At 67.3% G+C, this 24,717-nt stretch overlaps 2 protein-coding genes across 15 annotated transcripts; both read right to left on the bottom strand.

Annotated features, from left to right (window-relative positions):
* Positions 1–197: 197 nt before the first annotated feature.
* On the bottom strand, positions 198–7,810 carry SIGIRR (single Ig and TIR domain containing). 9 transcript variants are annotated; one of them, XM_025991498.2, is made up of 10 exons: positions 7,574–7,810; positions 3,860–4,026; positions 2,745–2,943; positions 2,205–2,338; positions 1,946–2,086; positions 1,691–1,834; positions 1,433–1,535; positions 1,218–1,368; positions 810–999; positions 198–521 (listed from the first exon to the last, which is right to left on the bottom strand). In XM_025991498.2, the coding sequence occupies exons 2-10, from the start codon at positions 3,864–3,866 to the stop codon at positions 358–360; spliced, it is 1,233 nt and encodes a 410-aa protein (XP_025847283.2). In that variant the 5' UTR covers positions 3,867–4,026; positions 7,574–7,810; the 3' UTR covers positions 198–357. The 9 variants fall into 9 exon arrangements, with proteins under 9 accessions (XP_025847283.2, XP_072615336.1, XP_072615338.1 ...); XM_072759235.1 differs by having other exon boundaries at positions 2,745–2,946; positions 7,624–7,713; XM_072759237.1 differs by having other exon boundaries at positions 3,860–4,023; positions 7,574–7,694.
* A 264-nt stretch (positions 7,811–8,074) lies between these two features.
* ANO9 (anoctamin 9) lies at positions 8,075–22,935 on the bottom strand. Of its 6 annotated transcripts, none has more exons than XM_072759228.1 (24): positions 22,823–22,935; positions 18,857–18,929; positions 18,646–18,771; positions 18,316–18,461; positions 17,259–17,305; positions 17,117–17,175; positions 16,940–17,013; positions 16,679–16,813; positions 16,213–16,309; positions 16,005–16,065; positions 15,834–15,916; positions 14,373–14,477; positions 14,132–14,293; positions 14,010–14,046; positions 13,748–13,859; positions 11,070–11,127; positions 10,889–10,986; positions 10,611–10,750; positions 10,328–10,480; positions 9,488–9,635; positions 8,910–9,011; positions 8,741–8,834; positions 8,519–8,631; positions 8,075–8,428 (listed from the first exon to the last, which is right to left on the bottom strand). In XM_072759228.1, exons 2-24 carry the CDS (start codon positions 18,905–18,907, stop codon positions 8,401–8,403), a joined length of 2,229 nt encoding a protein of 742 aa, XP_072615329.1. In that variant the 5' UTR covers positions 18,908–18,929; positions 22,823–22,935; the 3' UTR covers positions 8,075–8,400. The 6 variants fall into 6 exon arrangements, with proteins under 6 accessions (XP_072615329.1, XP_072615330.1, XP_072615332.1 ...); XM_072759229.1 differs by having other exon boundaries at positions 10,889–10,947; XM_072759231.1 differs by lacking the exon at positions 9,488–9,635.
* Positions 22,936–24,717: the final 1,782 nt, after the last annotated feature.

Genomic DNA, 24,717 nt, shown 5'->3' with positions numbered 1-24,717 from the left:
GATGTCCTTGAGCTGGCTCAGGCTGGAGGATGGAAGTTAGGACTGCATGGACGGCCAGATTTGTGACCAAGGGGACACGGGCATGAGAGAGGGGAGGGGCCGAGGGCCACGGACAGCCTGAGACAGAAGCCAGGGGTGCCCCGCCCAGGGGCTGCATACCCTCTTCCTGCCCCGGAGAGGAGAGGCTGAGGCCCAGGCAGGATCTAAAAGGACTTTATTTTCTGGCACAAGGAGGCACAGTGGAGCAGCTCCCCTTCCCTGAGGGTCTCAGGGCTGGTGGTCCTGCTAAGAGGAGAGAAACCCCACCCACCCCGCACCCAGCTGTCCTTGAGATCTTGCTGTTCCGGCCGGCGGGGGCTACACGTCCTCCTCAGACACCAGGCAGTAGAAGTCTGTGCGGGCGCTGTAGTTGCGGGAGCCGAGGTCCGAGACGTCCACCTCGCTGCCCCGGCCCTCTCCAAGCGAAACCCCACTTGCATGTGGTGGAGCTAATGGCTCCCCAAAGATAGGCCCTCGGACACCTGGGGAGAGGGGCCAGGCCTGAGGCTGCGCTGCCCACAGCCATGGGTCCCTCCCTGCTCGCCCTCCTGCATGGTGGCATCTGAGGTCCTGGACGTTCCCAGGCCGGCCTTGGGCCCAAGTGCCTCCAGGACAGAGGGTGTGCTGGAGGGCCAGGCCCACCTCTGGGCTGCAGGGCGGAGTCCCCTCCACCTGGACCCCCCCCTCTGGGTTCCTCAGCCCTGCGGACCACCACGCCCCCAGTCCAGGCCAAGCTTCTCAGGGCCAGGGGTAGGGCCAGGTGAGCATACCCAAGTCCCCCTCCGGGTCAGGGTCCAGCTCCAGGTGCAGGGTCCGACCTGCTGGGAGGTGGCCTTGTACAATAAGCATGGGGTCCTTGTCATCCTGCAGCCGGGTCTGGGGGTCTCCCTCCGTTGCTCTGTACCGCACCTTCCGCGGGAGCGCCAGCTGTAGCTCTTTCCAAAAATCTGAAGAAGGCGCCTGGGGGCCAGGATGGAGCCGTTGGCTTGGCCACCCTGGCCTCAAAGAGCACCCCTGCAGGCACGTGCTCACCGGGCTCCAGGGACCTCAAAGGAAGCCCTTCCCCCGGGTGCAGGCCACAGAGCCCTCACCCACGGGGCCCGGGCCCACGGAGGAGCCCCTCTCCGGAGCCGAGTACCACCCATCCGTATTTCGGGGGACCCCACCCCTCTCCGCACCACGGAGCCGGGCCTCCAGAGCAGGAGAGTAACCAGGTGGCGGTGCTGGCGCAGCAGGTGGAGCGCGGGGTGCACGGGGTCGCGCCTCTGGCCCTCGAAGGTGATGAAGATGGGTCTGCGCGTGAGCTCCAGCAGCCGGCACAGGCCCTCCCTGCAGGGGCGGGACCGTCAGGGGGGCGCGGCCGCGGGCCCACCCACCCCGGCGCGGGACCCACCGGAAGCTGTGGCTGCACCAGGCCCGGCCCAGGAAGGCTTCCGACAGCACCACGATGAGGCGCCGGCAGCGGCTCAGGTTCACCAGGAGGTCCGCGGAGGGCTCTGCGGGAACCGGACGTCGGCGGGGCCTGGATGGCGGCGGGGCCGAGGGGCGGGGCCTGGGAGCGGAGGGCGGGGCCCGGAGCGAGAGTGGGCGGGGCCTTGGTGGGGCGGGGGCGGGGGCGGGGCCTGTGAGCGGGGGGCGGGGCCCGCGGTACCCGCGCGCGGCAGGAGGTCGCGGTCGTCCAGGAAGAGCTTGTAGCCCCGACGCCGCTCGAGCTGCGGCTTCAGGATGAAGTTCACGAATTTCCGGTCCTCGGGGCTGTCGCTGTAGGAGACGTAGGCGTCGTAGAGCTTCCCGTCTGCGGATGGTGGCGGGTGAGCGCTCGGCCACCACCGGGTCCTCTGACCCCCCTCCAGCCTGCACGGAACCTGAGCCTAGGGCGGCGCATAGGCGACGCGGCCCCACGCACCGTTCACCTCCACCTCCCCGTAGGCGTCTTGGTACCAGAGCAGCACATTGAGTCGACACTTCACGTAGAGCAGGGCGGCCAGGAGCAGGGCCAGCAGGACCAGGAGTGAGGCCAGCACCGCAGCCACGTGGCCTGCTGGGCCTGGGGACAGAGCTAGAGCCTGAGTCACTGCCGCCCCCGCCCAGACTTCTCCAAGCCTCCGAGCTCCCGGTGGCCCCTAGGCTCCCCTTCTACCTCCCACCCAGTGTACCCCACTCACCAGCTCTCCAAAGAGTGAAGGGGGAGGAGCTGACATTCCGGATGGTGCAGGTAAAGGTCCCATAGTCCTCAGCATGGGTCAGGTTGACCCCCAGAACACTGGACACAAGCACCTCTGATAGGTTGTCCTTGACCCTGGGGAGATCAACCGCAACCCTGTCACCTGGGGCCTGAGAGCGTCAGTGGCTGCCCCTGGGTCCCACCTGTCCGACTGAACCCCAGAGGCTACAGATGTGGGCCCCCCGAGCAGTGGGTCCACGAGCTGAGAGACGTGGCCACAACCTGGTGGGGGCGGGTCTGTTTGGGTTTACCGACCCTGATCCCGGGTCTGGGTTTTGGGAGTGAATGCCTAATTCAGGCCATAGGATTGTGCTGGCACAAGGTGCACGTCCAAGGGGGCCACCTGTCCCTGCAGTCACTAACCCTTCATCTGTGCCAAGAGTGGCACTCTGCCCAGGTCCAGGTGGTTATAAAGCAGCATCTAGGTGGCCATGGGTATGACCAGGGTAGTCACCTGACCCTCGACAGTTCTGTCTCTTACCAGGAGTCTTCATGGAGGCTGTAGTGGCTCCCATTGCCCAGCGGCAGCCTGTCTTTCAGCCACTGGATGGAGGGCAGGGGACAGTGGGGCCCAGAGACCACCCAGGCTGTGCAGTTCAGAGCCACTACACTGCCAAGGGCGGGTCCCAGGGCCTGGTTTCCAGTCGGGGAGAGGAAGTCAGGGGCCCTGTCACAGACACCTACTGAGAGAGGACCCAGTGGTTAGCCCTGCCTGGGAGGCCGGGGTCCCGCCAACCACAGACAGCCTGTGGGCCAGGAAAAACACAAGATGCTCAGTGGTGTGTGTTGCTTGGTGGCCACATGATGTCCCTGCACAAGGCCCCCGGGGGACACGGCTTGGCACTCGGCAGGCCTCCCGCCAGCAGTGGCTGGGTCTGGGCTGCTCTGCCCACCGTCCAGGTGGCTGCTCTGTCCTCAGAGGGGACCCCGGAAGGCAGCAGCCAGAGTCATAGCTGAGCCGACCCACCAGTGGGGCCCACCTGGCTGCCCGTCCCCCAGGACATGAGCCCAGCTCCCACACGTTCTGTGTACATCTGCTGCCCACGGCTGCAGTGTCCACCCCGTGCGCGGCCAGGCTCCTCGCCCTGCCTGGAGGTGCTGTGCGTGGGGAGCAGTGGCAAGCGTGAACTCTGGTGGTTTGGGGGCTCAGGCAATGAGTATGTCAGCACCTTCCTCCTGGGATGGGAGCGCGGGATTGCAGGGCCCGATACTCCTGGCCACCGGCAAGCTTTCTCCCTGAGACCTAAATTTTCTGATTTTTAAATCAGGGTAAAGAGTCCTGGTGACCATAAATCATCTCAGCGGCCCACATCTACCCACCTTGCCCCTGGGGCCCCCCCAGCAGCTCCCACTCCAATGTCCCTGGGCTTTACTGACCCCATGACCATGGTCTGGAGGCTCTGGGCAGGAGAGGCCTCTAGGCCTGTCCTAATCGTGGGGTCACGACCTCGGGCTATGTGGGAGGCGAGAGCATAAGCCTTTGTACCCTTGGCTGGAGGCCAGGCTGAGAGCCCAGGCAACCTGGCAGTGTGGAGCCAGCCTGAGGGACAGGAGGTAGGAGTGGGGCCCGTGCCTGTCCCTCTCTGACCCGTCTACCTGCCATGGTCTGGCCGGGGCCTCCTCGAGGCAGGCTGGGCACTGGTGCCACCCCCCGGTTCCACGGGGCTCCTTGGCTGAGCAGACTGGTCCCCCAGGGGGTGGGCAAGACTCACTCTCTGTCTTTGCGGCTGGTCAGTCAGGGCGCCAGGATGGGTCAGAGGCTGCTGCCATCCCAAAGGAGAAAGTTAAACAAGAACAACACGAGTTAACATGTAACTTTGCAGCAGCCGCCTCGTGGTTGCTGGTGACACCGGCACAGCGTCACTTGGGGCAGGTTACACGTGGCTGGAGTGGGCAAGGCCCGGGCGGCTGGGAGGGCCTCAGACTGAACCTCACGAGTTCCCAGGTCACCGCGACGGCCCAGGGACAGACCAGGGGTGCACAGCCCTGCACCGCTCATGAGGCTGGAGGTGGCCACTATGGGAGGTTCCCACTATGCCCTGGGACAGGGACGCTGCATACCAGGAGGGCCGCTGGGCAGGCCCTGAGGGTCAGGGGGCACGTGAAGCTTGCCCACCAGCAGTAGGTGGTGTAGGTGTGGGCTGCCGGACTCTGAGCCACAGTCCCACTGGAGCTGTTTGTCCCGTGTGCACGTGCGTGTGCGACACAGCATCGCCCGAGGCTGAGCCGGGCTGTGGTCAGCAGCAGGAGCGGGAAGCGGGGGGCCTGCTGGCCTGAGTCTGCGCAGGCCTCAAGCGGCCCGCCCCCGTGGGCTCCCACAGCGGTGTCCCCCTACCCGTCTGTCATTTCCCAAACCAAAGACTTCCGTCCACTTTGTGGGTGGCCACAGGTGGCCCTTCCACGTCTTCAAGATGAGAAGAGCCTTTACCCCTGGAAAGGCAGCCTCGGGCCTTCCTGGAGGTTAAGGCCAAACTACACAAGCAGGGACAGGTGTCCTCGCCCTGCATACCCCCCTGCACACCGTCCCCTGTGTAGCCTGTTTTGCACACCCCATGCACACACAGCCCTCTCCGTGCACACACCTGCCTTAAATTCCTGTCTCAGTCTGTGTGCCGACATGCACACTCCCCCCACCTCCGGCACTCTCTTGGCCTCATGCACACTCGCAACAGCTCCCCCAGGGTGCAGAGCCGAGCACCTGCACAAAACCTGCACCTCACACCTACCCTACCTGCCGGTGAAAACGGACAGCCTCCTGTAGCCCCTGCTCTTAGAGACACACACACACGTGCCCACACATGCTCCAGGCCTCCCCTCAGCCAAGCCTGACTCTGAGGACCGGCCTCAGGCCACAACAGTGTCCACGATGAGGACAGGCTCACGCGGAGCCGCGTGGGAGTACACAAAGTCACCTGGTTCCGGCTCTTTCCTCCTGGGGGGAAATGTCGGTCATCGAGGTCTTTGACGAGTGTTTGGGAGCAAACTCTCTGCTCAGCTGGGCCCCCGGCCCGGTCCGCGGCACCACGGCCCCAGGACACATCGCCAAGCACCACGAGGACCTGTCTTTTGTTTGTGTGTGTGTGTGTGTTTTAATCAGAACTTTCCCTGTAGCTTCCTGGCTTTGCAGTCACATCCTCTCCTAGACCGAAACCCCACCCAGGCAGCCTCCCCCATCCCAGGCAGGCGGGCAGCTGGTGGTTCTCGCCCCGCCTGCCCGCCTGCATCACTTCTTCCTGTAACTCTGAGTCAGGCAGCTCCTTCCTCTGGGGCCCACCCCAAGCCACGCCCGCCCCATACTTCCCGAGGCCAAGCCCCGGGGGAGGGGGGGGGGGGGGGCTTGCAGAGGGCCTGGCGTGATGCAGGGGTTTCTAAGGAGGCTGCCCGTCAGGACCATGCTGTGCACACACGAGGAGAGCGGGCTGGGCACTGTGGCCTGCTTCAGGGCACTGACTAGGATGTGACACTCAGAACAGCAGGGGCCTTCGGGCTGCTCCCTCGGGCCCAAGTAAGCCCCCAGTGTGCATCTGGCCTGTGACCTTCTGCGGGGAGGGGGGGTCCAGTGGAAATTCCTGCCACTAACTGGGCCTTGGGCAGAGAGAGCTCTTGGGCCCCCTCCCTATCCACTTCCCCCATAGAGTCCCCAAACACTGAGCAGCTAAAGGGAGGCTGTGATATCACATGGACCCTCCCTTCAGGGTGGGATGCAAGGACAGTCCCCCTCTTTTCCAGATTAGGGACAGAGAAAGTCCTGGACAGAGGCTCCTGGGCCCTGAGCCCAGGTTGGGGGCAGCTGGCATCTCCTCACACCACAGACTTCCCGACCCAGACGGACTTGGGACTCGAGGCCCAGCAACAATGGCTGGTATCACTCCCCATAGAAATCGGGCGCTGGGCCCCTTCAGGCCACATCCCTGACCTCACCTACCCAGGCTCAGGGGCCCGCCAGTGGGCCATCTTCAGTATTGGCTTTCCCTGGTCCCAGCCCTGCTCTTCACCCCATGCCCTCCCACCCCCAGGCCCGCGAGACCCTTGGGTGATGGTGCATCCTGGGCTCGGAGCCCACGGAGCTGTAGGAAGTCCTGACTGCACCCTGGCCCCACTGAGCCTCGGTCTCCGGGATGTACCTGAGCCACCGTGCCAGCCCCTCCTGGAGGGAGCCCCGTGGGCCCGATGCCCAGGCTGGCTCCCACAGCAGCCAGCGACCTGTCTCCAGCACCCAGGCAGGCAGCGGAGGCCCCAGCAGCCTTGCGGCCACTCCAAGCCCCTGACGGCAGCCTCTGCTCTGTTTCTTTCTGCAGCTAGAGTCTGCCCTGACCCCTGACCCTGACCCCAGGCCCAAGCTCCAGGGTGGACACAACAAGTCCACCGGGCCTTGCACGGGCACAGGCCGCCCTTCGGAATCCTGGCTACCCCCCCCCCCCCCCCCCCCCCCCGTTCCTAGAAAGCTCCAGCTCGGTGCGCAAGCAGTGGGCGGGAGGCGACCCCGTCCCCCCGCCCCCCCCCCACGCGTCTGATCTGCTGCTGAGCACCCAGAGCTTCGCGTGTCCGCTCCCCCCGCGCCCCGCTCTCTGCGCCCCCGCTGTGTCTCAAGGAAGGGGCTGCGCTGAGGCTGTGCCCGTGGCCACAACCAGCTCCCGTCCTCTCCACTGCCCGAGGGGGCCCACACGTCGTGGTGCCCCGCCCTCCAGGGGCAGCGGCAGGCGGGTCGCGGGCGGGCGCACGGGGCAGGGACGCGGCTGCGGGAGGGGCGCGCGCGGAGGCTGGGGCGCGCCCAGGGGACGGGCGGGGGCGCGGGGGGGGGACCCGGTGACAGGTGGCGGCGCGCGCGGTGGCGGGGGCGGGCCCAGGGGGCGGGGGGGGCCGGTGACAGGTGGCGGCGCGCGCGGGTGGCGGGGGCGCGCAGGACGGAGGCTCCGCCCGGCCAGGCCCTCGGTGCGTCCCGGAGCCGCGGGGCCCTGGGCCCGGGGTCCGAGCTGCGGGCTGACGCCGGGCCCGCGCCTCGGCTCCCGCCCCTCGTCCTGGGGAAGGTCGCGGGGAAGCCCCTGCCCCCGCCGGGCGGAGGGGCAAAGCGGCCCTAGCGCCCCCCCCACCCGCCCCGCCGCCAGGCCCCAGGGGCCGCGACGGGGACACACTCAGGCTTCCGGGCGACGAGGGCGGCCGACCCGGCTCCGAGCCACTTCCTGCGGGACCCGCCCGGCACGGCCCTGGGCCCTTCGGGGCAAGCTCCCGTCCCCGCCCCGCAAGCTGCAAGCGTAGCCCCGGCTCCCGGGAGCCAGCGACCTCCACCCCCCGTGGGCCTGGGCCACTCACCTGCTGCCGGGACCTGGGGCTCGCGCGAGCGCGGGGGCGGGACGTCTCACCTGGGCCAGGTGCGCAGCGGCGACGAGCCCGGCGGCGGCGGCAGGTGCAGCCCCGCCCAGCAGCCAGGCCCGGAGGGCGGACCCGAGAGTCCCGCGGGGCGCCTAAGTCTGTCCTCGGGCGCAACCACCCGGCCTGGGGGCAGAGGGCAAACCGGCCCAACCAGCCCGGAGAGTCGGGACCTGGGGGACTCCTCAGAGCTTCCACCGTCCCCAGGGGCACCTTGGGTGGCTCTGCCCCTCCTCCATCTCTTCCTCCAGGAAGCCTGCCAGTGCCTCCTGCCCCTAAACCCCCAGTGCGCGGAGGGCAGGACCTGAACCAGGCACCCCTCACCTGGAAGCCCAACAGGAGGGGCGGACGACCAGGACCCCGCCACGTTCCAGGCCTTTCCCCATCAGGGCTTCCGTGCCTCATCCAGTCCTGAGCACAGACACAACCCACCGGAGCCCCACAATCGACACACACACAAGTTTTATTTTAAGAAAGTTCTGCAGGCCCTGGGTGGGGTGGGGACCCCTGGGTCCCACCCCGCAGAGGGAGGCTCAGCAAATGGGCCGCTCCTCCTGTGGTGTGTGCTGAGAGGCACCCCCACACACACCACCCAGCTCTGTGGGTGGGGGGCCAGAGTTCAAGTCGGGGCTGAGCCCTCACAGACCACAGGGTGCCGCTCACGAGACCCCGCGGCCCCCACACACAGAGCTCCGGGGACCCCCACGTCCACCGTGAGTGGGGTGGCAGGTGGCGGGTGGTTCTCAGCCTCTTGGGCAGCTCAGTGTCTCCTACACGTCCGTGCTCTTGGAGCTGGAGCTGCAGGTGCGAGTGTCGAGTGTCGGGGATCAGGCCCCGGGCGCTGTGGCCCCAGCCTCCCCCCGCCGTCCCCCGCCTTGCCTCCCCTACCACATCTTGTCCCGGAGCGCCCGGTACTTCTCCTCCAGAACCTTGTTCTTTACGGACTGAGGGACATCAGGCACGAACCAGGCAGCGATGAGCTTGATGCACAAGGCCACATGCTGGGGGCAGGGGCAGGGGCCGGTTGGGAGGTCCCGGGTCCCCAGCAGAGGCGAGGGAGGAGGCCAGAGCCACCACGCGCCCCCCCCACCCTCTCCGCAGCCCGCCCACCTCGAAGAGGATGAGGAACAGCAGGCGGATGGCCAGCAGGACCCAGAATTGCTCCGACAAGCTGTAGTCCCGGGCATCGCGGTAGTCGCGGTACCTGGGGTGGGGCCAGGGGTCAGGGGTGTCAGGGGTGTCAGGGGTGGGCGCCCAGGATGGGGGGCACGGTCCACACCTGCACTCAGTGACGTTCTCTGAGCCTTCTGCCTGGACGGGGTCCTGGAAGTCCTTGGTGTAGAACACGGACAGGCTGTGGTTGACGTAGCCTGTGAGGCAGCTGCGGGCGGGAGAGGCCCCAGGCTGTGAGGGCCGCAGGCCAAGGCCTCTCCGGGGCTGGGGGCTACGAGGGTGGGGCCGCACAGGACCGTGGGGGTGACTGAGGGGCCGCGGGGTGCCACCGCCTGCCTTCCCTGTGGGGGAGACCCTGAGACCCCGTCTGTGGGTACACAGGCCCCCTGGAGGGCCAGAGGCGCAGAGAAGGAGTGCTCTGGCCTCTCCTGCGGAGCAGCCCCGAAGGTTCTGACCTTGGGAGAGTCATTCGGGTGGACCCCAATTCCCCCACGGGGGTCCCAACACTCCTGGGGTCAGCAGGCTGGCATGGGGGCAGGCCCCCCCATGCCCACACTCGTGTCGGCCACAGACAGTACAGGCAGCATCAGGCCCTTCCCCTGCGCTCCCCGAGGCTGCTGGGCTGTGGCCACACTGGTTCCCCAGGGGCCCTGGACAGTCTGAGGCTCCGCCCCCCCAGCTTACTCCACTGCAGGCTGGGCCCCCAGTCGGCAGGGGCCATAATGGTACTTGTACACCACTCGGGGGATGAACTCAGAAGTGAAGGCAATGACCATCCCGTTGGCGATGACTGCCAGCACCCCAATGGTCTCCAGCACCTGCAGCCAGGTCCCTGGGCCACCGCAGTGGGGAGGCATCGGGTCGTCAAGCCCTGACCGCTGGCACCGCCCGCCCCCCCTCCAGCCGCCACCCTCAGGACCGGGAGCTTGGATGGTCCCGGGGCCTGGTCACCTCTGCCCCTGCCACGGCTCGTGGTGGCGACGTAGACCAGGAGGGGCTCAGGCCTCCTCTGACCCCCATCTTCTGCCCAAACCCCTCAGCTGCACCCAAGCTCACTCCTCTCTGGGCTCAGAACCCCTAACCTGCCCAAGACTGGGGCTCCCTCCCACTCATACTTACCTCTTCCTCTGCCCACGTCCAGCTCCCCATCCCCTCTGTTCCTCCCTGACCCTCGGCCTTCCAGCAAGGACAGTCTGGGCGACTGAGGCCATGTCATAGTCCCTGTCCCCAGTGGCCGGAGCCCCTGCTTCGGCTCCCTGCTCTCCGAGCCCAGCTCTTCTGCCTGGGTCCCCAGGGAGCCCCATCCCTTCCGCTGGATCCCGGGGTGAGCGTCAGCCCTGCCTCTTCCTGCTGGGGCGCCACCTGTCATTCTCGGCAGGGCCTGAGACAGGGCTGGGGGCTCTCTGTGGGGTGAGGGGGCTTGACCTGAAGGGGTTATTTCCAGGGAACTGGCATGACCTGGTCCCAGCACCCCCTCCCCCACAGAGGTGCCTGTGCTCCTTGCCACCCAGTCGGGCCCCTGACCGATGTCCTTGGCCTTGCGGGGCACCAGGCGCCGCTGCAGCCTGACCATCTTGATGGCGTCCAGGCGGATCTCCACGAGGTTGCTGATGAGCGCGAGCAGCGGGGCAAGAGGGAAGGCGGCCACGAAGATGGTCGTGAAGCCGTACTGGATCACTGTGGGGGTGCAGCTGTCACCCTTCTCTGCGGGCGCCCCACTCACCAGAGTTCCCGCCCCCGGTCCCTGCCACCTCCTGCCCCAGAACCTGCAGCCTGTGGGGCCTGTGCCCCCGACCACCTCGCGTACTCATCTCCATGAACTCATCGAAGAGGCTGAAGGTGTTGACTGGGTTCAGGAGGTAGTTGTGCTGCACGTCCCTGAGCTCGGGGTCCCCAGATGCACGGCCCAGCTTGAAGCGCATCAAGCGACATTTGTGAGCCAGCCACCTGGGGGGTGATGAGAATGGCGGGGGGGGGGGGGTCAGGGAGGGGTGCAGGGGCCCTCAGAAGCCCTGGCTTGGGAGATATGCAGGCAGGAGGGGGTGCTTGCATGGAGGGCTCCCTGGGGCAAGGGGCGGTCCTCACGGGCCCAGGTACTCCGCGCAGTTGCTGAGCGTTTGCTTCAGACCCATGATGATGGCCATCTGCAGGAACAGGTCCATCATGCAGCCGCTGAGATGGCACTGTGGGGTCAGGGGGACGTCAGGCGGGGGAGGCAGCGCCCTGAGCGGGGAGGCCCGGGAGGCAGGCATTCGGGCAGACTGACCTCCTCCAGCTTCCACAGCCCTGCCAGGCGCACAGACTTCCCGGGGTGACCATTGATCCTGGGAAGGACAGTCAGGTTGGAGGAGGTGGCGCGACCTCCCCAAGTGGGGGTGGAATGGAGGACAGTAGGGGGACAGGGGGAAGCGACACAAAGAAAGCCCTGCTGCGGGGACAGGGGCTGGGTGCTGGGTGCCCGGCCTACAGCAGACACAACTCGGGCACACATCCTCACATGCATGCCCGGCCACCCACAGGCTCACACGGGTTCTACACAGGGCCCGTTTTCCCCACTGAAACTATGCCCATAGTTTAAAATCACGTACTTTCCATTACATGATAAAATATACAAACTCAAGGGACACCTGGGGGCTCAGTGGTTGAGCATCTGCCCTCCACTCAGGGCATGACCCCAGGGTCCCAGGATTGAGTCCCGCATCGGGCTCCCCGCAGGGAGCCTGCTTCTCCCTTTGCTTGTGTCTCTGCCTGTGTCTCTCATGAATAAATAAATAAAATCTTTTTTAAAAAATACAAATTCTATTAAACCCAAAGTCAGGCTCGGGCTCAATGGTCAGGAAGACAGAGGCTCGGTTCTAGGGGGTTGAACCACCAAACAGTTGGGCTGCAGGGTTGAGCCAGTGGCTCCTGAGAGCCCGCACTGTCGCTTCCCCAGCTGAGCTCTGACCAAAGTGACAAGCGTCCTTCCACCTCGAGGGACGAACAGGGCAAGAGGTCGTCACGCGAGAGATGTGGCCCAGACCAGAGCCACCGGCACACACCTTTCTCGATTACGGACAGTGACCAAGAATTGAGGCCCTCTAGGGAAAGCCTGTAACGCCAAGATCAGAGACCAATTAGAGAAAGAGCATAAAAGAAACTTGGAAGGATGAGAAGTATTACCAGACCAGAAGGGGAAAAAAGAGGCAAGATCCCCAGACAAGAAAAGCCACGGCCTCCCGGTGGCATGAAGACGAGGCTGTGAAGGGACTGTCCAACGGGGCGCCCCAAACTGAAGAGCATGAGCAGAAGGAAGACATTCAAGCCAAGGGTTGAAAAGCAGTTGAGAAAAACTCCCAGAATCTGGAACAAAAGTGGGAGGGAAAAAAAAAAGCAAAGAAAATTAGATGGTCAGTTGAGAAGGTCCAGTTTCCAAACAAAAGGCGTTCCAGAGAGGGGAGCAGAGGGCACGGAAGGCGGATGCGCGAAGGTCTCTCAGATCGGGAGGCCCCGAAGCTCCAGGCCCAGCAGACATAGATGCTAACCCTCCCCGCCCCCCCCCCCAGTGCAGGGCGCCAGAGGGGAAGGGGGTCTGGGGGACCTAGGCTCTGGCTGAGCAGCAGGACAGAGCTGCTGTGCGCAGGGGGAGACCAGGCCATGGGAAGGTGCAGGGGCCTGCAGGGCCCCTGAGGGGATGGGAGAGGCAGCTGGACCTGCAGGAGGAGGGGTGGGGCCTCACTGGCATGTGGGGACGTGCTTGGGGTGGCCCCTCTAGTCACGGGAGCATACAGCAGGGCCTTGTGACCTTCAGAGGTCAGGAGAAGAGGAGAAGCCAGCGTCCAGGAGGGGCAGGGGGGTGGGCAGGAGCGGGGAAGGGGGACCAGCCATTGGGCGCGGTGGGGAGTGCATCATCTGAAAGGAATGGGACGGGGTACTTGGGGTACTGTGTGGGGTGGGATGACCAGGGGAGGCAGGGGTGACAGTGAACTGCTCAAGCAAGTCCGGTGACAAAGATGGCCCAAGGCAGCTCTAGGCAGCTCAGAGCACGGCTTGGTGAGATCAGTCGGGAGACATCTACCTCCAGGCGCTCCATCGGGCCCAGTAAGGGCGTCTGGTTTCCTACGTCCCCTTCCTCGGGACACCCCTGGAAGCTGGGCAGGGGTCCCACACTGCGGACAGTGAGGATGAACAGGTGCACCCGAGGGGGGCAGACGTCTAGAGGGCATCTCCAAGCACAGCCAGGGGCCGGGGACTGCCTGATGTCTTTGAACACACTTGGAGGACCTGGGTTTTTTGTTAAGTTCCTCTGCAGTTTGGGACTGATTGGCAATACGTGTGCGTGTCATGTGGTACTGATTGGCGATACGTGTGCATGTCATGCAACGTAAGCAAACGCACAGAACAAATGGAGCAATGATTTTCTTCAGAACAAAATTCAGTACATTGATTAAACCAAAAAAATGTTCATTTCACTAACAAGAAAGGGGCGAGGAAGCGCACGTGTGTCATATGCAACATGCACCTCAGCCTCGTAAAGCTCAACGGTGGAAATCATCCGGCCGTCACCAGCGGAGCGGGTAGGGGAAACTCCAGCCCGGCCCGCACGCCAGGGCTCCTGCGGTGGTTTTAAACGTGGCCTCACCGTCCGTGCGTGTGAGGGAGATGCCCAGAGTGCATTTCAGCACAGAGAGAAGATAAAATTATTCACAGGACAAAACCACGTATGTCCACAGGGGATGTGTGTGTTCACTTGACTGTGTGCAAAATTCCGGGAAGAGCCACACGGTGGTGGGGGGTGGCCTCTGGAGGTGGGGAGTATGGGGCACCGCGGGCTTCCCTACGTGTTTTTATATTGGGTGTCCACCTGTTCTAAGCACGAGTTATTTGAAAAATAAAGTTGAGCAGGTACATCCACTGTACAGGGGGGCTGGGGGGTGGACGGGGTGGGGGCAGGGCCGCCCTTACCTGCCCAGGATGAAGGCAATGTAGATGAGGGACGAGAAGTGGGCAAAGAACTGCAGAGTGAAGAACTTCGTGGTAAACTTGCTCTCGCGCTCTGAGAAGGTCCTGGGCTTCTCTGGAAGGAGACAGGGCGCCATCCGTCGCCCATCCCTCACCTGTCCCCATCCTACAAGTCACCTGTCTGCCCTCCCCTGCCTGGGATCCAAGGCCCCAGCCCTGCATGGGGCAGGAGCTGAGCCGCCCCACCCCAGGTCCCTCCTCTCACCAAAGTCACAAAGCTTCAGCGCCACACACTTGTTGACCTGCGGGAGGGGCGCCCAGAGGGCTTACTTTGGGCTCAGGGGAGACGCTCCCTCACCTGCCCTCCCTCCACCGCCGCCCAGTCACCTTGGTCATGATGAGGATGACCACATAGTGGAACAGGGCACCGGTCACCACCACGGCCGTGGTCACCTGCTCTTCCTGGAACAGCAGGGCGGAGTTGAAGAGGGCTGCAGCCAGGACCCGGTACACCACCAGCAGGTGGGCCATGCCGATCATGAGGCAGATCTGGGGGGGCGGGCAGGGGGCCTCAGGCCGGGCGGGCCCAGGTCTCCAGCCCCCCACCGCTCTGGGCTCTCCTTGGTACCATGAGCACAGACAGGATGAGGATGACGCTGCTCCTCAGGTAGGAGTGCTGGTGCAGCCGCAGCTGGTAGTCTCGGCGGTTGATGAGCTGAAGCGCCATCTCCTCCTGCGGAGGGCACCAGGCCGCTCAGAGGCGGGGGGGGGGGGGGGGGGGGGGGGGGGGGGGGGGGGGGTTCGGCAGGGGGACTGGGGCGCGCAGGGGGCTGGGGCTGCGCGGGAGACTGGGGCGCGCGGGGGCGCTGGGGACGCGCGGGGGGCTCAGGCGCGCAGGGGTCTGGGGCGCGCGGGGGGGCTGAGGACGCGCGGGGGGCTGGGGCGCGCGGGGGGCTGGGGACGCGCGGGGGACTGGGGCGCGCGGGGGGCCGAGGACGTGCGGGGGGGCTGGGGACGCGCGGGGGGCTCAGGCACGCGGGGGACGGGGGACTGGGGACGCGCGGGGGACTGGGGCGCGCGGGGGGCTGAGGACGCGCGGGGGGCTGGGGCTGCGCGGGGGACTGGGGCGCGCGGGGGGCTGGGGCTGCGCGGGGGACTGGGGACGCGCGGGGGACTGGGGCGCGCGGGGGGCTGGGGACGCGCGGGGGGCTGGGGACGCGCGAGGGACTGGGGCGCGCGGGGGGCTGAGGACGCGCGGGGGGCTGGGGCGCGCGGGGGTCTGAGGACGCGCGGGGGACTGGGGCGCGCGGGGGGCTGGGGCTGCGCGGGGGACTGGGGACGCGCGGGGGACTGGGGCGCGCGGGGGGCTGGGGACGCGCGAGGGACTGGGGCGCGCGGGGGGCTGAGGACGCGCGGGGGGCTGGGGCTGCGTGGGGGACTGGGGACGCGCGGGGGGCTGGGGCGCGCGGGGGGCTGAGGACGCGCGGGGGGCTGGGGCGCGCGGGGGTCTGAGGACGCGCGGGGGACTGGGGCGCGCGGGGGGCTGGGGCTGCGCGGGGGACTGGGGACGCGCGGGGGACTGGGGCGCGCGGGGGGCTGGGGACGCGCGAGGGACTGGGGCGCGCGGGGGGCTGAGGACGCGCGGGGGGCTGGGGCTGCGTGGGGGACTGGGGACGCGCGGGGGACTGGGGCGCGCGGGGGGCTGGGGACGCGCGAGGGACTGGGGCGCGCGGGGGGCTGAGGACGCGCAGGGCGGCTGGGGACGCGCGGGGGGCTCAGGCGCGCGGGGGGCTGAGGACACGCGGGGGACTGGGGACGCGCGGGGGACTGGGGACGCGCGGGGGGCTGGGGCTGCGCGGGGGACTGGGGACGCGCGGGGGACTGGGGCGCGCGGGGGGCTGAGGACGCGCGGGGGGCTGGGGCTGCGCGGGGGACTGGGGACGCGCGGGGGACTGGGGTGCGCGGGGGGCTGCGGACGCGCGGGGGTCTGAGGACGCGCGGGGGGCTGGGGCGCGCGGGGGGCTGAGGATGCGCGAGGGGCTAGGGCGCGCGGGGGGCTGAGGACTCGCGGGCCCAGCGGCCGCCTCACCTGGTCCTCGTCCCAGCCGTACAGGTCCCAGTGCAGGACCACACGGGCCCGCTGCCGCTTCCAGATCTCCAGGAACACGGTGGCTGCGGACGGGAGCAGAGAGGGGGCGCGGGGTTCCGGGGCTGGCGGCCCCAGGGCTCAGGCTGCCCGCCGGTGCCCGCCGACACTCACCCCACAGAGCCATGAAGATGGCGAAGACCACGGTGCCCTCGTTGTCGAAGAGGTGCGTGAGCTGCGGGCAGGGCGCACGGGCTGGGCCGGCCTCCTGCCGCCCGGAGGGGCGCGCAGCTCCGCAGGGGCAGCCCGCGGCTTCCCGCCCCGGGGAGGCCGGCTGGAGCGGACCCCCACCCCCACCTCCACCCCCACCCCGGGGGCAGACCTTGGCGAAGGTGCAGGTGTCCGAGAGCTGCTGGTACCTGCGGCTGTGGTCGCCGCGAGGGCACAGGAGGATGTCGTGGGCCTCGCAGATCTCCTTGCTGAGGGTGCAGGGAGCGGGCTGAGGGCGGATCTCCGTGCCGGGGGCGCGGGTGCGGGTGGGGGGCGGGTGCCCGCGCTCCTCCCGCGCCGACTCCGCCCCGCCCCATTCGAGTCAGCCCCGCCTCCTCTGGGTCAGCCCCGCCCACCGAGTCAGCCCCGCCCCTCCTCCGCCGACTCAGCCCCGCCCCCTCTGGTTCAGCCACGCTCCTCCCCCCGCCAACTCAGCCCCGCCCCCTCCGGGTCAGCCCCGCCCCTCCCCCCGCCAACTCAGCCACGTCCCGCCGACTCAGCCCCGCCCCCGCCGGCTCAGCCCCGCCCCCTCTCGGTCAGCCCCGCCCGCCGACTCGGCCCCGCCCCCCCGCCCGCACCTGATCTGGCTGGCGTTGAACAGGGCGAAGCCGCTGAGGAAGACCAGGAGGCCCACGGCGGCGGCGGGCACCAGCATGTAGGTGTACCAGCCGAGCCAGGCGAAGTACAGGGCCACCTTCTCGCCGAAGTAGTCCCTGCGGGCACAGCCGCCCGGTGAGGCCGCACCCAGGGCCGCGGGGGCGGGGGCCGAGTCGGGCCGGGGCCCAGGGGCGCAGACACCCCGCCGCGGGGGGCTCGGGGATTCCCCCGGGACAGTCCACCTGATGTTGTCGATCGGCTGCGGGCGGAGCACGCGCCTCCACTGCGCCCACTCCTTCCTGAGGTCGTCCTGCCCCTGGGCGCCAGGACAGGCGGTGAGGCTCAGCCCGGCCGGCCCCCCCCTCCACCCCCCCACGCCCCCGGCCCGGCCGCCCCCCCGCCAGCCCATCGCCGCTCACCTTGTGCAGCACGAATCTGGTCTCAAAGACCCCACTCTTCACCAAGTCGTCCAGGGTGTCTGGTGGTCACAGGAGCGTCGGGTCACACGGAGCAGGGGGGAGGGGGAACCGTGCCCTGCCCTCCCCGCCCGCCTGTCCTTACCACCAGCGGCCGTCGTGTTGTTTAGTACAAAGTTGACAATTCGGATTCTGGAATGCAAGCCCTGGTCAGCATGGCCTGAGCTCAGCCCGCCTCCCTAAGTCCCCCTGCGGCCTGGCAGCCCTGTGGCTCCAGGATGGGGCTCCCCTGGGCAGGCCTCCCCTGCCAAGGCCCAGTGTCCCAATGTCCCCTTCCAGATACCGGGCCTAGCTCCCCCCCATCACACCTGCACCTGCAGCCCCGCACAGCCAGGGCACACCCTATGCCTGCACATGCATGGATCCTCCTTGTGCCCTCTGAGCCCCCTCCCTACGGAGACACCAAGGCTCAGAGAGGTTGGGTAACCTGCCCAAGGCCGTAGCACCAGGAACGGGCACAGCCGGACACTTGAGCACAGAGCCACACTCCTCCAGAACACCTTCTGGTAAGACGTGGTCCCCGGGGCGCCCAGGGCACGCCCCCAGCCTGCTCCTCTACTCAGCCTTCATCCCCTGGCACCTCCCAGAGACCAGCCATCTCTCCTGCGTTCACAGGAGGCTCGTATCCAAACCCCAGGCATCCCAAATACCAGTCCCCAACCCACCAGGCCCCGGCTGAGCTCAGAGGGGCCCGGGCTGAGGGGAGGCGGGTGATGGAGGAGGGGCGTGGGGAGGCGTGGGCGGAGGATCAGCAGAGAGAAGGTGCTTGGAGAGAAGAGGCTTGGGTGCCTGTGAGGCTGGGGACAGATGTCCGGGAAGGGGCATTTGGTCTGGAGATGGGACCCACATCCCAGGTCTTGGGGAGATGGCGTCAAAGCTAGGGGGGATGGCTGGGAGGGCCCTCCTGGTCCTGCCCAAATCCTGCCCACCCTTCAGGGAACACAGTCACATGGAACCTTCAGAACACGCTGAGAAGTGACAACTGTCTTTATCCCTTATCACAGACAGATATGGAAACTGAGGCACGGGGCTCTGCCCCTGGAACCTGGGACCTGGGACCTAAACATGCCTAGAAACCGGACTGGACCAGCAGCATGGCGGGCGGGGGTCCTCCTGGCCCTGTTTACTGGCCAGCCTCTCACCTGGTGCTGGCTGGGATGGGGGCTGGCCCGGCGGGCTGCGTCCTGGTGCCAGGACCCTCGGGCTCCATGAGGAGTGTGCGGTACAGGTCAAAGATCCTGCTCTCCGCTCGGATCCCAAAGAACACCTTCTCGCGGTCTTCCATGATCTGGGGGTGGGAGGCGCTGGGAGACCCGCACTCCACTTTGTCCACAGCCACTGGCCTGTCCCTTCTGCTCCAGGCACAAGGCCCTGGCCACATCTCCAGACCCCTCCCCAGGACACGCTGTGCCCCATGACCCCAGCGCCCGGTCCACCACGCCCCACACCAGCCAGGCGCTCAGCCAGCCCACCTTGTAACGGAAGCCCTTTCTCTTGAGCTCCTCCAGGAACTGCAGCTGCCGGTGGGCCTGCCCGGTAGCTCTCCGGCCGCGGCGTTCAGCCACGAGGACGTAATCCCACGGCTCAGAGGCCTCGGGCTGGAGGGAGGAGGTGCGGGGCTGGGCTGGCACCGGGCACAGGGCAAGGGCGGGACCAGCCCGAGGGGCCCCCGTGGAGACTCACATCACTGGTGTTGACCTCCATCAGCGGGAAGCTGTCCCCTTCCGTCCCCATCGGTCTGGAGGCTGTCCTTACCCTGGGGGTAGAGGGTAGACAGAGGCATAGGGCTCAATCCTGGCCCAGGTGCTCCAGCATGGAGGGGGCCAGCGTGAAGCTGGGGGTGAACAAGCACGTGGTTCCAGGCGGGGCTCAGCGCCAGGAGCACAGTGAGTGGGGCGCTGCGTGGGGAGGCCCCAGGTGACGCCAGCAAAGGTCCATTTGGAAATAGAAGCACAGAGCTGCTAAAATCCTCAGGAGAGGACAGGCAGCAGACCAGGATCTCACAGACGAGCACTCGGAGGGGAGGGCGCAGAGGCCGCGGGCAGGCGGGAGAGCACGGGTCAGGTGCCCAGACCGCCTCCTGCCACCCTTGCCGATGCAGGTCGGCATGGAGGTCAGGAGGTCCCCGGGCAGGAATGGGGGAAGCTGGATGGTACAGCCCGGCCCAGCCAGCCCTGAAACCCAGAGAGAGGATGCTCCCAGCGGCTATTTCACATAAAACTCGTGCAAAGAATCCAAATTCCCATCAGCGTGTGGATGGTCAAGGGCTCGGTGCCATCCCGGACAGCAGGAGACCACGCGGCAGGAACGTGGTTGGGCTGCTGCCACGCGGGGGGCCCGGGGACCACCTGGCATGGCTCTGAGGTGGGTAGAGGTCAGTCCAGGGAGCATCCGCACCTGGGACAGATGGACGGAGCTCGGGGCGAGACTCTTCGGGAGGAACGGTGGCCTCGGGGCCCCTCCGACTGTCCCGGAGCTACTGTGGCGGCACTGCCGCGGTTACAGGATCTCTCTTCCTCCCCCAGCGCCTCCCTTGTAGACTTGACACAGGAAGTAAGTGTGGGAAGGGGACAGCGAGAGCCCCGGAAGACGGCCCCCAGCCCGGGTGACGAAGCCCTAGGTCGCAGTGACGGCTGTGGCCCCCCAACACAGTCGGGATGTGATGGGGGGGGGCTAAAGCAGATGGTCCTGTCTCCGCCCCAGAAAATAGCAGCCTCTCTGCGGAGCCTGGGCAACTGGCCGTGGAGAAGCTGGACGGCGGCACCAGCACAGACGGGAGGCCCGAGGGCAGGGGAGGTGACGTCCCCCGTGGGACCCTGTGCAGCCGCGGGCACCGAGAGGGACACGGGGGAAAGCTGGCGACATCCGAGTCCAGGCGGCTGGGGGGCCATCGATTTGACGGGAGCCCAGGTGATGGGGCTGCGGCAGCGTCGGGGTGCCCCCCCCCGCTGTCTTCACGCCCTGTGGGGTGTCCGTGCAGGTGCTAACACTGCACAAGGGGGCGTGTGGTCAGGTCCCCCCCGCGGCCGCAGAGGGCAGCAGGCTGTGGCTGGCCAGAGGCCGTGGGGCTGCAGGACGTGGCGACAGGGACAGTGAGAGTGGGTCACATGCCGGCTTTGGTGCTCAGAGCCCGGGCTGCCAACACTGTCCCCCGGTGAGACCGCCCGTGACTGTCCACCTGGCTGCGGGCAGCGCTGAGAGGGTCCCCAGCTCACTGTCCCGGGAGGCGCAGGGATGCCGCACATCCCGGGGCTAAGGTGCGGGCGAGACCCCTGGGGCCCCACTGGGACGCCCCACCTCTCCCCTGCCAGGCTGGCACGTCGGGGCGCTGCCCCAGGGGGACCCGGCCTCCTCCTGGCTGAGGAGCTCCGTGCGGCCCTGGCCGTCTGCCCCCACAGGGCACCGTCCTCCCCAGCCACCCACTGCCAGCTGCCGCCCAGCCCCCCACGACCCGTGGCTCTGGCCTCAGGACGGCCCCCTCCCTGCCGACCCAGCCAGCCTCCCTGGAGCGCCACCTGGGGAACTACAGGCCACGCGGCACATCTGAATCCCAGTTCCTGTGTGGGACGCACTTGCACTGAACAAGAGCCTTTCACGCAGAGCTGAACTTCACTGGGGACTTGTTCTTTAGTCGCTTCAAACCCTGCAACCCTAGTCCAGCCCCCCAATGCCACGCGTGGGTGTGGGGAACCGGCCCCGGCTGGGCCTGGGCCTGCCCACTGTCTCCCCTCTGCCCCGGGCACAGAAGCCAGAAAACGCGGCATCACATCTCTGCCCCTCTCCCCGCCGCCCCCCTCCCGCCCCCGCCCCCCCCCCCCCCCCCCGCCGCAGCTCTTGGGCTTCGGAAGCCAGCGTCTCACGCCCCAGAACACTGCCTCTGTGCCCCAGAGCCCCTGGCACTCAGGGGTAGGCTATGGCCTCCCAGACCCACCCGGGGCCAGAGGAGAGCCCGCTCTTCGCAGACTTGCAGGGCAGGGAGGGCCTCGGGGCCGAGTGTGTGCGTCTCAGGGACGAGAGGTCCTAAGTGGATGGTCTGCCCCTCCCTGCCTCCGTCCCCCATCCCTCCCCCTCCGCAGCTGTCAGACCACCGTGTCCCGCGTCCACCCGTGACCCCCCAGGCCCTCACGGGTGATGCGGCCTGCTCTGTGTGCAGCCCTCGTGGGCGGTGTGGGCTATCGGGGGACACAGGGGCCTGCCTGGAGCGTGACGTTGGCCCAAGGCCACGAAGGGGGTGCAGCTTTCCTGGTAGAGGAAACGTGTATGGACAGGCTCTGGGGAACGCGTGCAATCAGTGTCCAGGGGCTGGGTGCTTAGTACTCCCGGGGACTCAGGACTCAGCACCTCCAAGGACATGGTAGTTAGTACCCCCAGGGACTCAGGACTCAGCACCCCTAAGGATGTGGTAGTACTCCCAGGGACTCAGGACTCAGCACCCCCAAGGACGTGGTACTTAGTACCCCCAGGGACTCAGGGCTCAGCACCCCCAAGGACGTGGTACTTAGTACCCCCAGGGACTCAGGACTTAGCACCTCTGAGGACGTGGTAGTTAGTATCCAGGGACTCAGGACTTAGCACCTCCAAGGACATGGTACTTAGTACCCCCAGGGACTCAGGATTCAGCCCCCAAGGACGTGGTACTTAGTACCCAGGGACTCAGGACTCAGCACCTGAGCTTGGCAGAAACATCAAGAGAAGGGAGCTGCCAGTGTTGGCAGAAGCGGGGCCCTCACGGAGGCGGCTCGGGCACTGGGGCACTCAGTCAGCTGGGGGCATGGGAGCCACGGAAGGGCCCACCTGGGGACGGCCCGCTCCCATCCTGCTGGGGGTGGGCTGCCGGGTGCCCCCTGTGCTCTGCACCTGCATCTGCCCGTGCCCTTTGGAAGCACTGATTCCTGCCTCAGCCGGCGGGGGGGGGGGGGGGCAGCCAGAGCCTCTCCCTCCCCCCTCGGGCACTGGCAGGGGTCGGGCGGGGGTGTGCCCCTGTGCTCACCCGGGCAGCGAGGTGCCAGAGCCGGCTCTGGAAGGGCTGAGAGGCCCTGGGCAGAGGTGGAGCGCGAGGCCACCTGCTCGGCCCACACCTGGGAGGGCCCCGGGAGGCTGAGTGGGAGGCTGAGTGGGAGGCTGGTTTCACTCCCCACCTCGGCACCGTCCCCTCCCAGGGCCACCCAGGCGCTGTGCCCGCCTGGATGGCCTCTGCCCTGGCAGAGGGGGGAGGCTGTCTCACCTCCCCGGGGCTCCTCGGCCCCCTGCTCTGACCCCAGAAGCAGAAGCCAACAGCCTGCAGCGAGCCCCGAGGGCCGGCCGGGGGCCACAGTCCCGGGCAGGGCAGCAGAGTGCCTGGTGGCCCCCCCCCCCCCCCCCCCCCGCCTCCCGGGCTCGGGTCAGCCCCTCCTGGAGGCCAGAGCCCCTTCCCCTCTGTGGAGCAGAGCTGCACGTGGGGACGGACACACTGTCCTGTCGAGGGGTCACGTGCACTCTCGGGGCCCGGCCCTGGGGTCCCCAGCTTCCCCCGCAGGGCAGGAGGAGAGCTGCCCTCTGCCTGGCGCTGCCCAGGGGCCGTCCCCGCGACGTTCAGGCTGCAGGGATCTGGCAGGCGAGGGCCCCCCGCGGGTGTGGCCGGCCTCAGGTGTGCACTGCGCAGGGACTCACCTGCTCGCTGGCCGCGGGGTCGGGGCTGGCAGGAGCCTTCAGGCCCGAGTGTGGCAGCGGGCAGCAGGCGAGCCCTGCCTGACTTCCGTGTGGGCCTCACCCCTCCCTCCCTGGTCTCTCCTGCCTCGCTCCTCCCGCCCCTCCTCCTGCCCGGGCTGATCCTCCTGCAGCCACACCCCAGGCTGGAAGGAACACCCCTCCCTGTCCTGGGGACCCCTCTGCTCCCTGAGGGCTCGCCCTCCCCAGTGGGAGGGGCTCCCCGGGGAGATGGAGTGAGAGTGGCATCTGGGAGTGCGGATGGGCGCAGGAGCACCCCGGGCCGGCTCCCCGAGCACCTGCCTCTTCAGGTGGCAGGACACGCCCTCCGCGGGGTCCCTGCAGGGCCTGTGGCCTAGACTTCCCACCCGCACCGCTGTTGGTTTCCTTAGGGGAGAAGTGGGGCCCGAGTTGAGGACACCCCAAGGAGACACTCCCACCCGAGCCCCTGCACTGTGGACCTCACCTGGGGGGCCAGGGCCCTTGGGGTCCTGAGGACCCTCGCTGCCCGGGCCGCCAGCCAGCAGAGCCCCCCAACAGCAACGTGGGGTTCCCAGGCTCCAGAAGCTGCTCGGAAGCTCAGGACAGCGGGCGGGGCCCCCGGGGCATGGCACGGGAACACGGAGCAGAACCAGGGGCACCCCCCACCCCACCCCTCCCGGTACGGGGGGCAGGGGTGTGCACGGTGTCAGCCTGCCCTGGGCAGTCCCGCATCCGCACCCAGCATGGGTGTCCACCTGCCTGGGAGTTGCGGGCCCCCCACTCGTGCGGGGGACCCCAGGGCAAGCTGTGGGGCGGCCGTGACCAGGCCGGAACTGGGACCAGTGGAGAGGCAGAGGGACCTGCATGACTCCCCCAGAGCGACTCTGGACGCGGCCTTAGGGCTGGTTCCCAGGGAGCCTGGCTCCAGAGGTGGACGCAGAGACTCACTGCCTTCCCCACAGATGGGGGCTGGGGGCCGGGGGCGGGGGCCGGGAGCACCAGTAGGAATTTTTGAGGCTAATTTTTATTGTATTAAAATTGTAAATGAGCATATAATGTATCCTGGTGCCACAGGCAGAGGCCAGAGATTGATCGGCGCCGACTCCCAGTGACCCCGTCCCCCCACCGCCCTCCCTCCAGCAGCCCCCAGTGTGTTTCCCAGAGTGAAGAGTCTCTTACGGTGTGTCTCCCTCTCTGATTCCGTTTTTATTTTTCCCTCCCTCCCCTTGATCCTCTTTTGTGTTCCTTAGATCCCTTGTGTGAGGGAGACCGGATGGGCACCGTCCTTCTCTGATGCACATATGTCATCCAGCGTCGCACCCTCTAGTCCGTCCATGTCCCTGCAGGTGGCACGATCTCAGTTGCTGGATGCTCAGTGATGTTGCGACCCCACCTTCCTTACCCGCCGCCCGCCTGCCGATGGGCGTCTGGGTCCCTCCCGCAGTGTGGCTACCGTGGACACCGCTGCTGTGAATGTGGGGCGCGGGGGCCCCTTCGGGTCACTACATTCATGTCTTTGGGGTAAATTCCCAGAAGTGCACCTGCTGGGGCATCGGGTAGCTCTGTCTTCAACTCCTTGAGGACCCCCACACTGTTCTGCAGAGTGGCTGCTCCAGCCTGTGTCCCCCGACAGTGCACGAGGCTCCCCTCTCCCCGCAGCCTCGCCGACACCTGTTGTTTGTTGACTTGCTCGGCTCAGCCGTCCTCACCAGTGTAAACCGGTATCTCGCTGTGGTTTTGATTTCCGTGTCCAGGACCAGCGTGAACTTCCCCCATCGTTCTGCCACCTTAAACACCTGGCCCCACCACATGGCTCAAAACGGCTGCTCAACCTCCAGACATCACACCCACGCTCCCGCTCACGCTGGCAGGAGGAG

This window comes from Vulpes vulpes, chromosome 5 (genome assembly GCF_048418805.1).
Source record: "Vulpes vulpes isolate BD-2025 chromosome 5, VulVul3, whole genome shotgun sequence".
Lineage (NCBI taxonomy): Eukaryota > Metazoa > Chordata > Mammalia > Carnivora > Canidae > Vulpes > Vulpes vulpes.
Note: the sequence above shows the minus strand (reverse complement) of the source record. Positions and strands in the feature narration are given on the sequence as shown.

Coding starts and splice junctions, on each gene's coding strand:
- SIGIRR (XM_072759235.1), bottom strand. Junction 2,087..2,204: donor CTTCACTCTTTGGAGAGCTG/GTGAGTGGGGTA, acceptor CTCTGTCCCCAG/GCCCAGCAGGCCACGTGGCT. Junction 522..809: donor TGACCCGGAGGGGGACTTGG/GTATGCTCACCT, acceptor CCCTCTCCCCAG/GTGTCCGAGGGCCTATCTTT.
- ANO9 (XM_072759227.1), bottom strand. CDS start 18,907: ATGGGGACGGAAGGGGACAGCTTCCCGCTGATGGAGGTCAACACCAGT. Junction 17,176..17,258: donor CAACACGACGGCCGCTGGTG/GTAAGGACAGGC, acceptor TGTGACCACCAG/ACACCCTGGACGACTTGGTG. Junction 10,987..11,069: donor GGCTGTGGAAGCTGGAGGAG/GTCAGTCTGCCC, acceptor CTGACCCCACAG/TGCCATCTCAGCGGCTGCAT.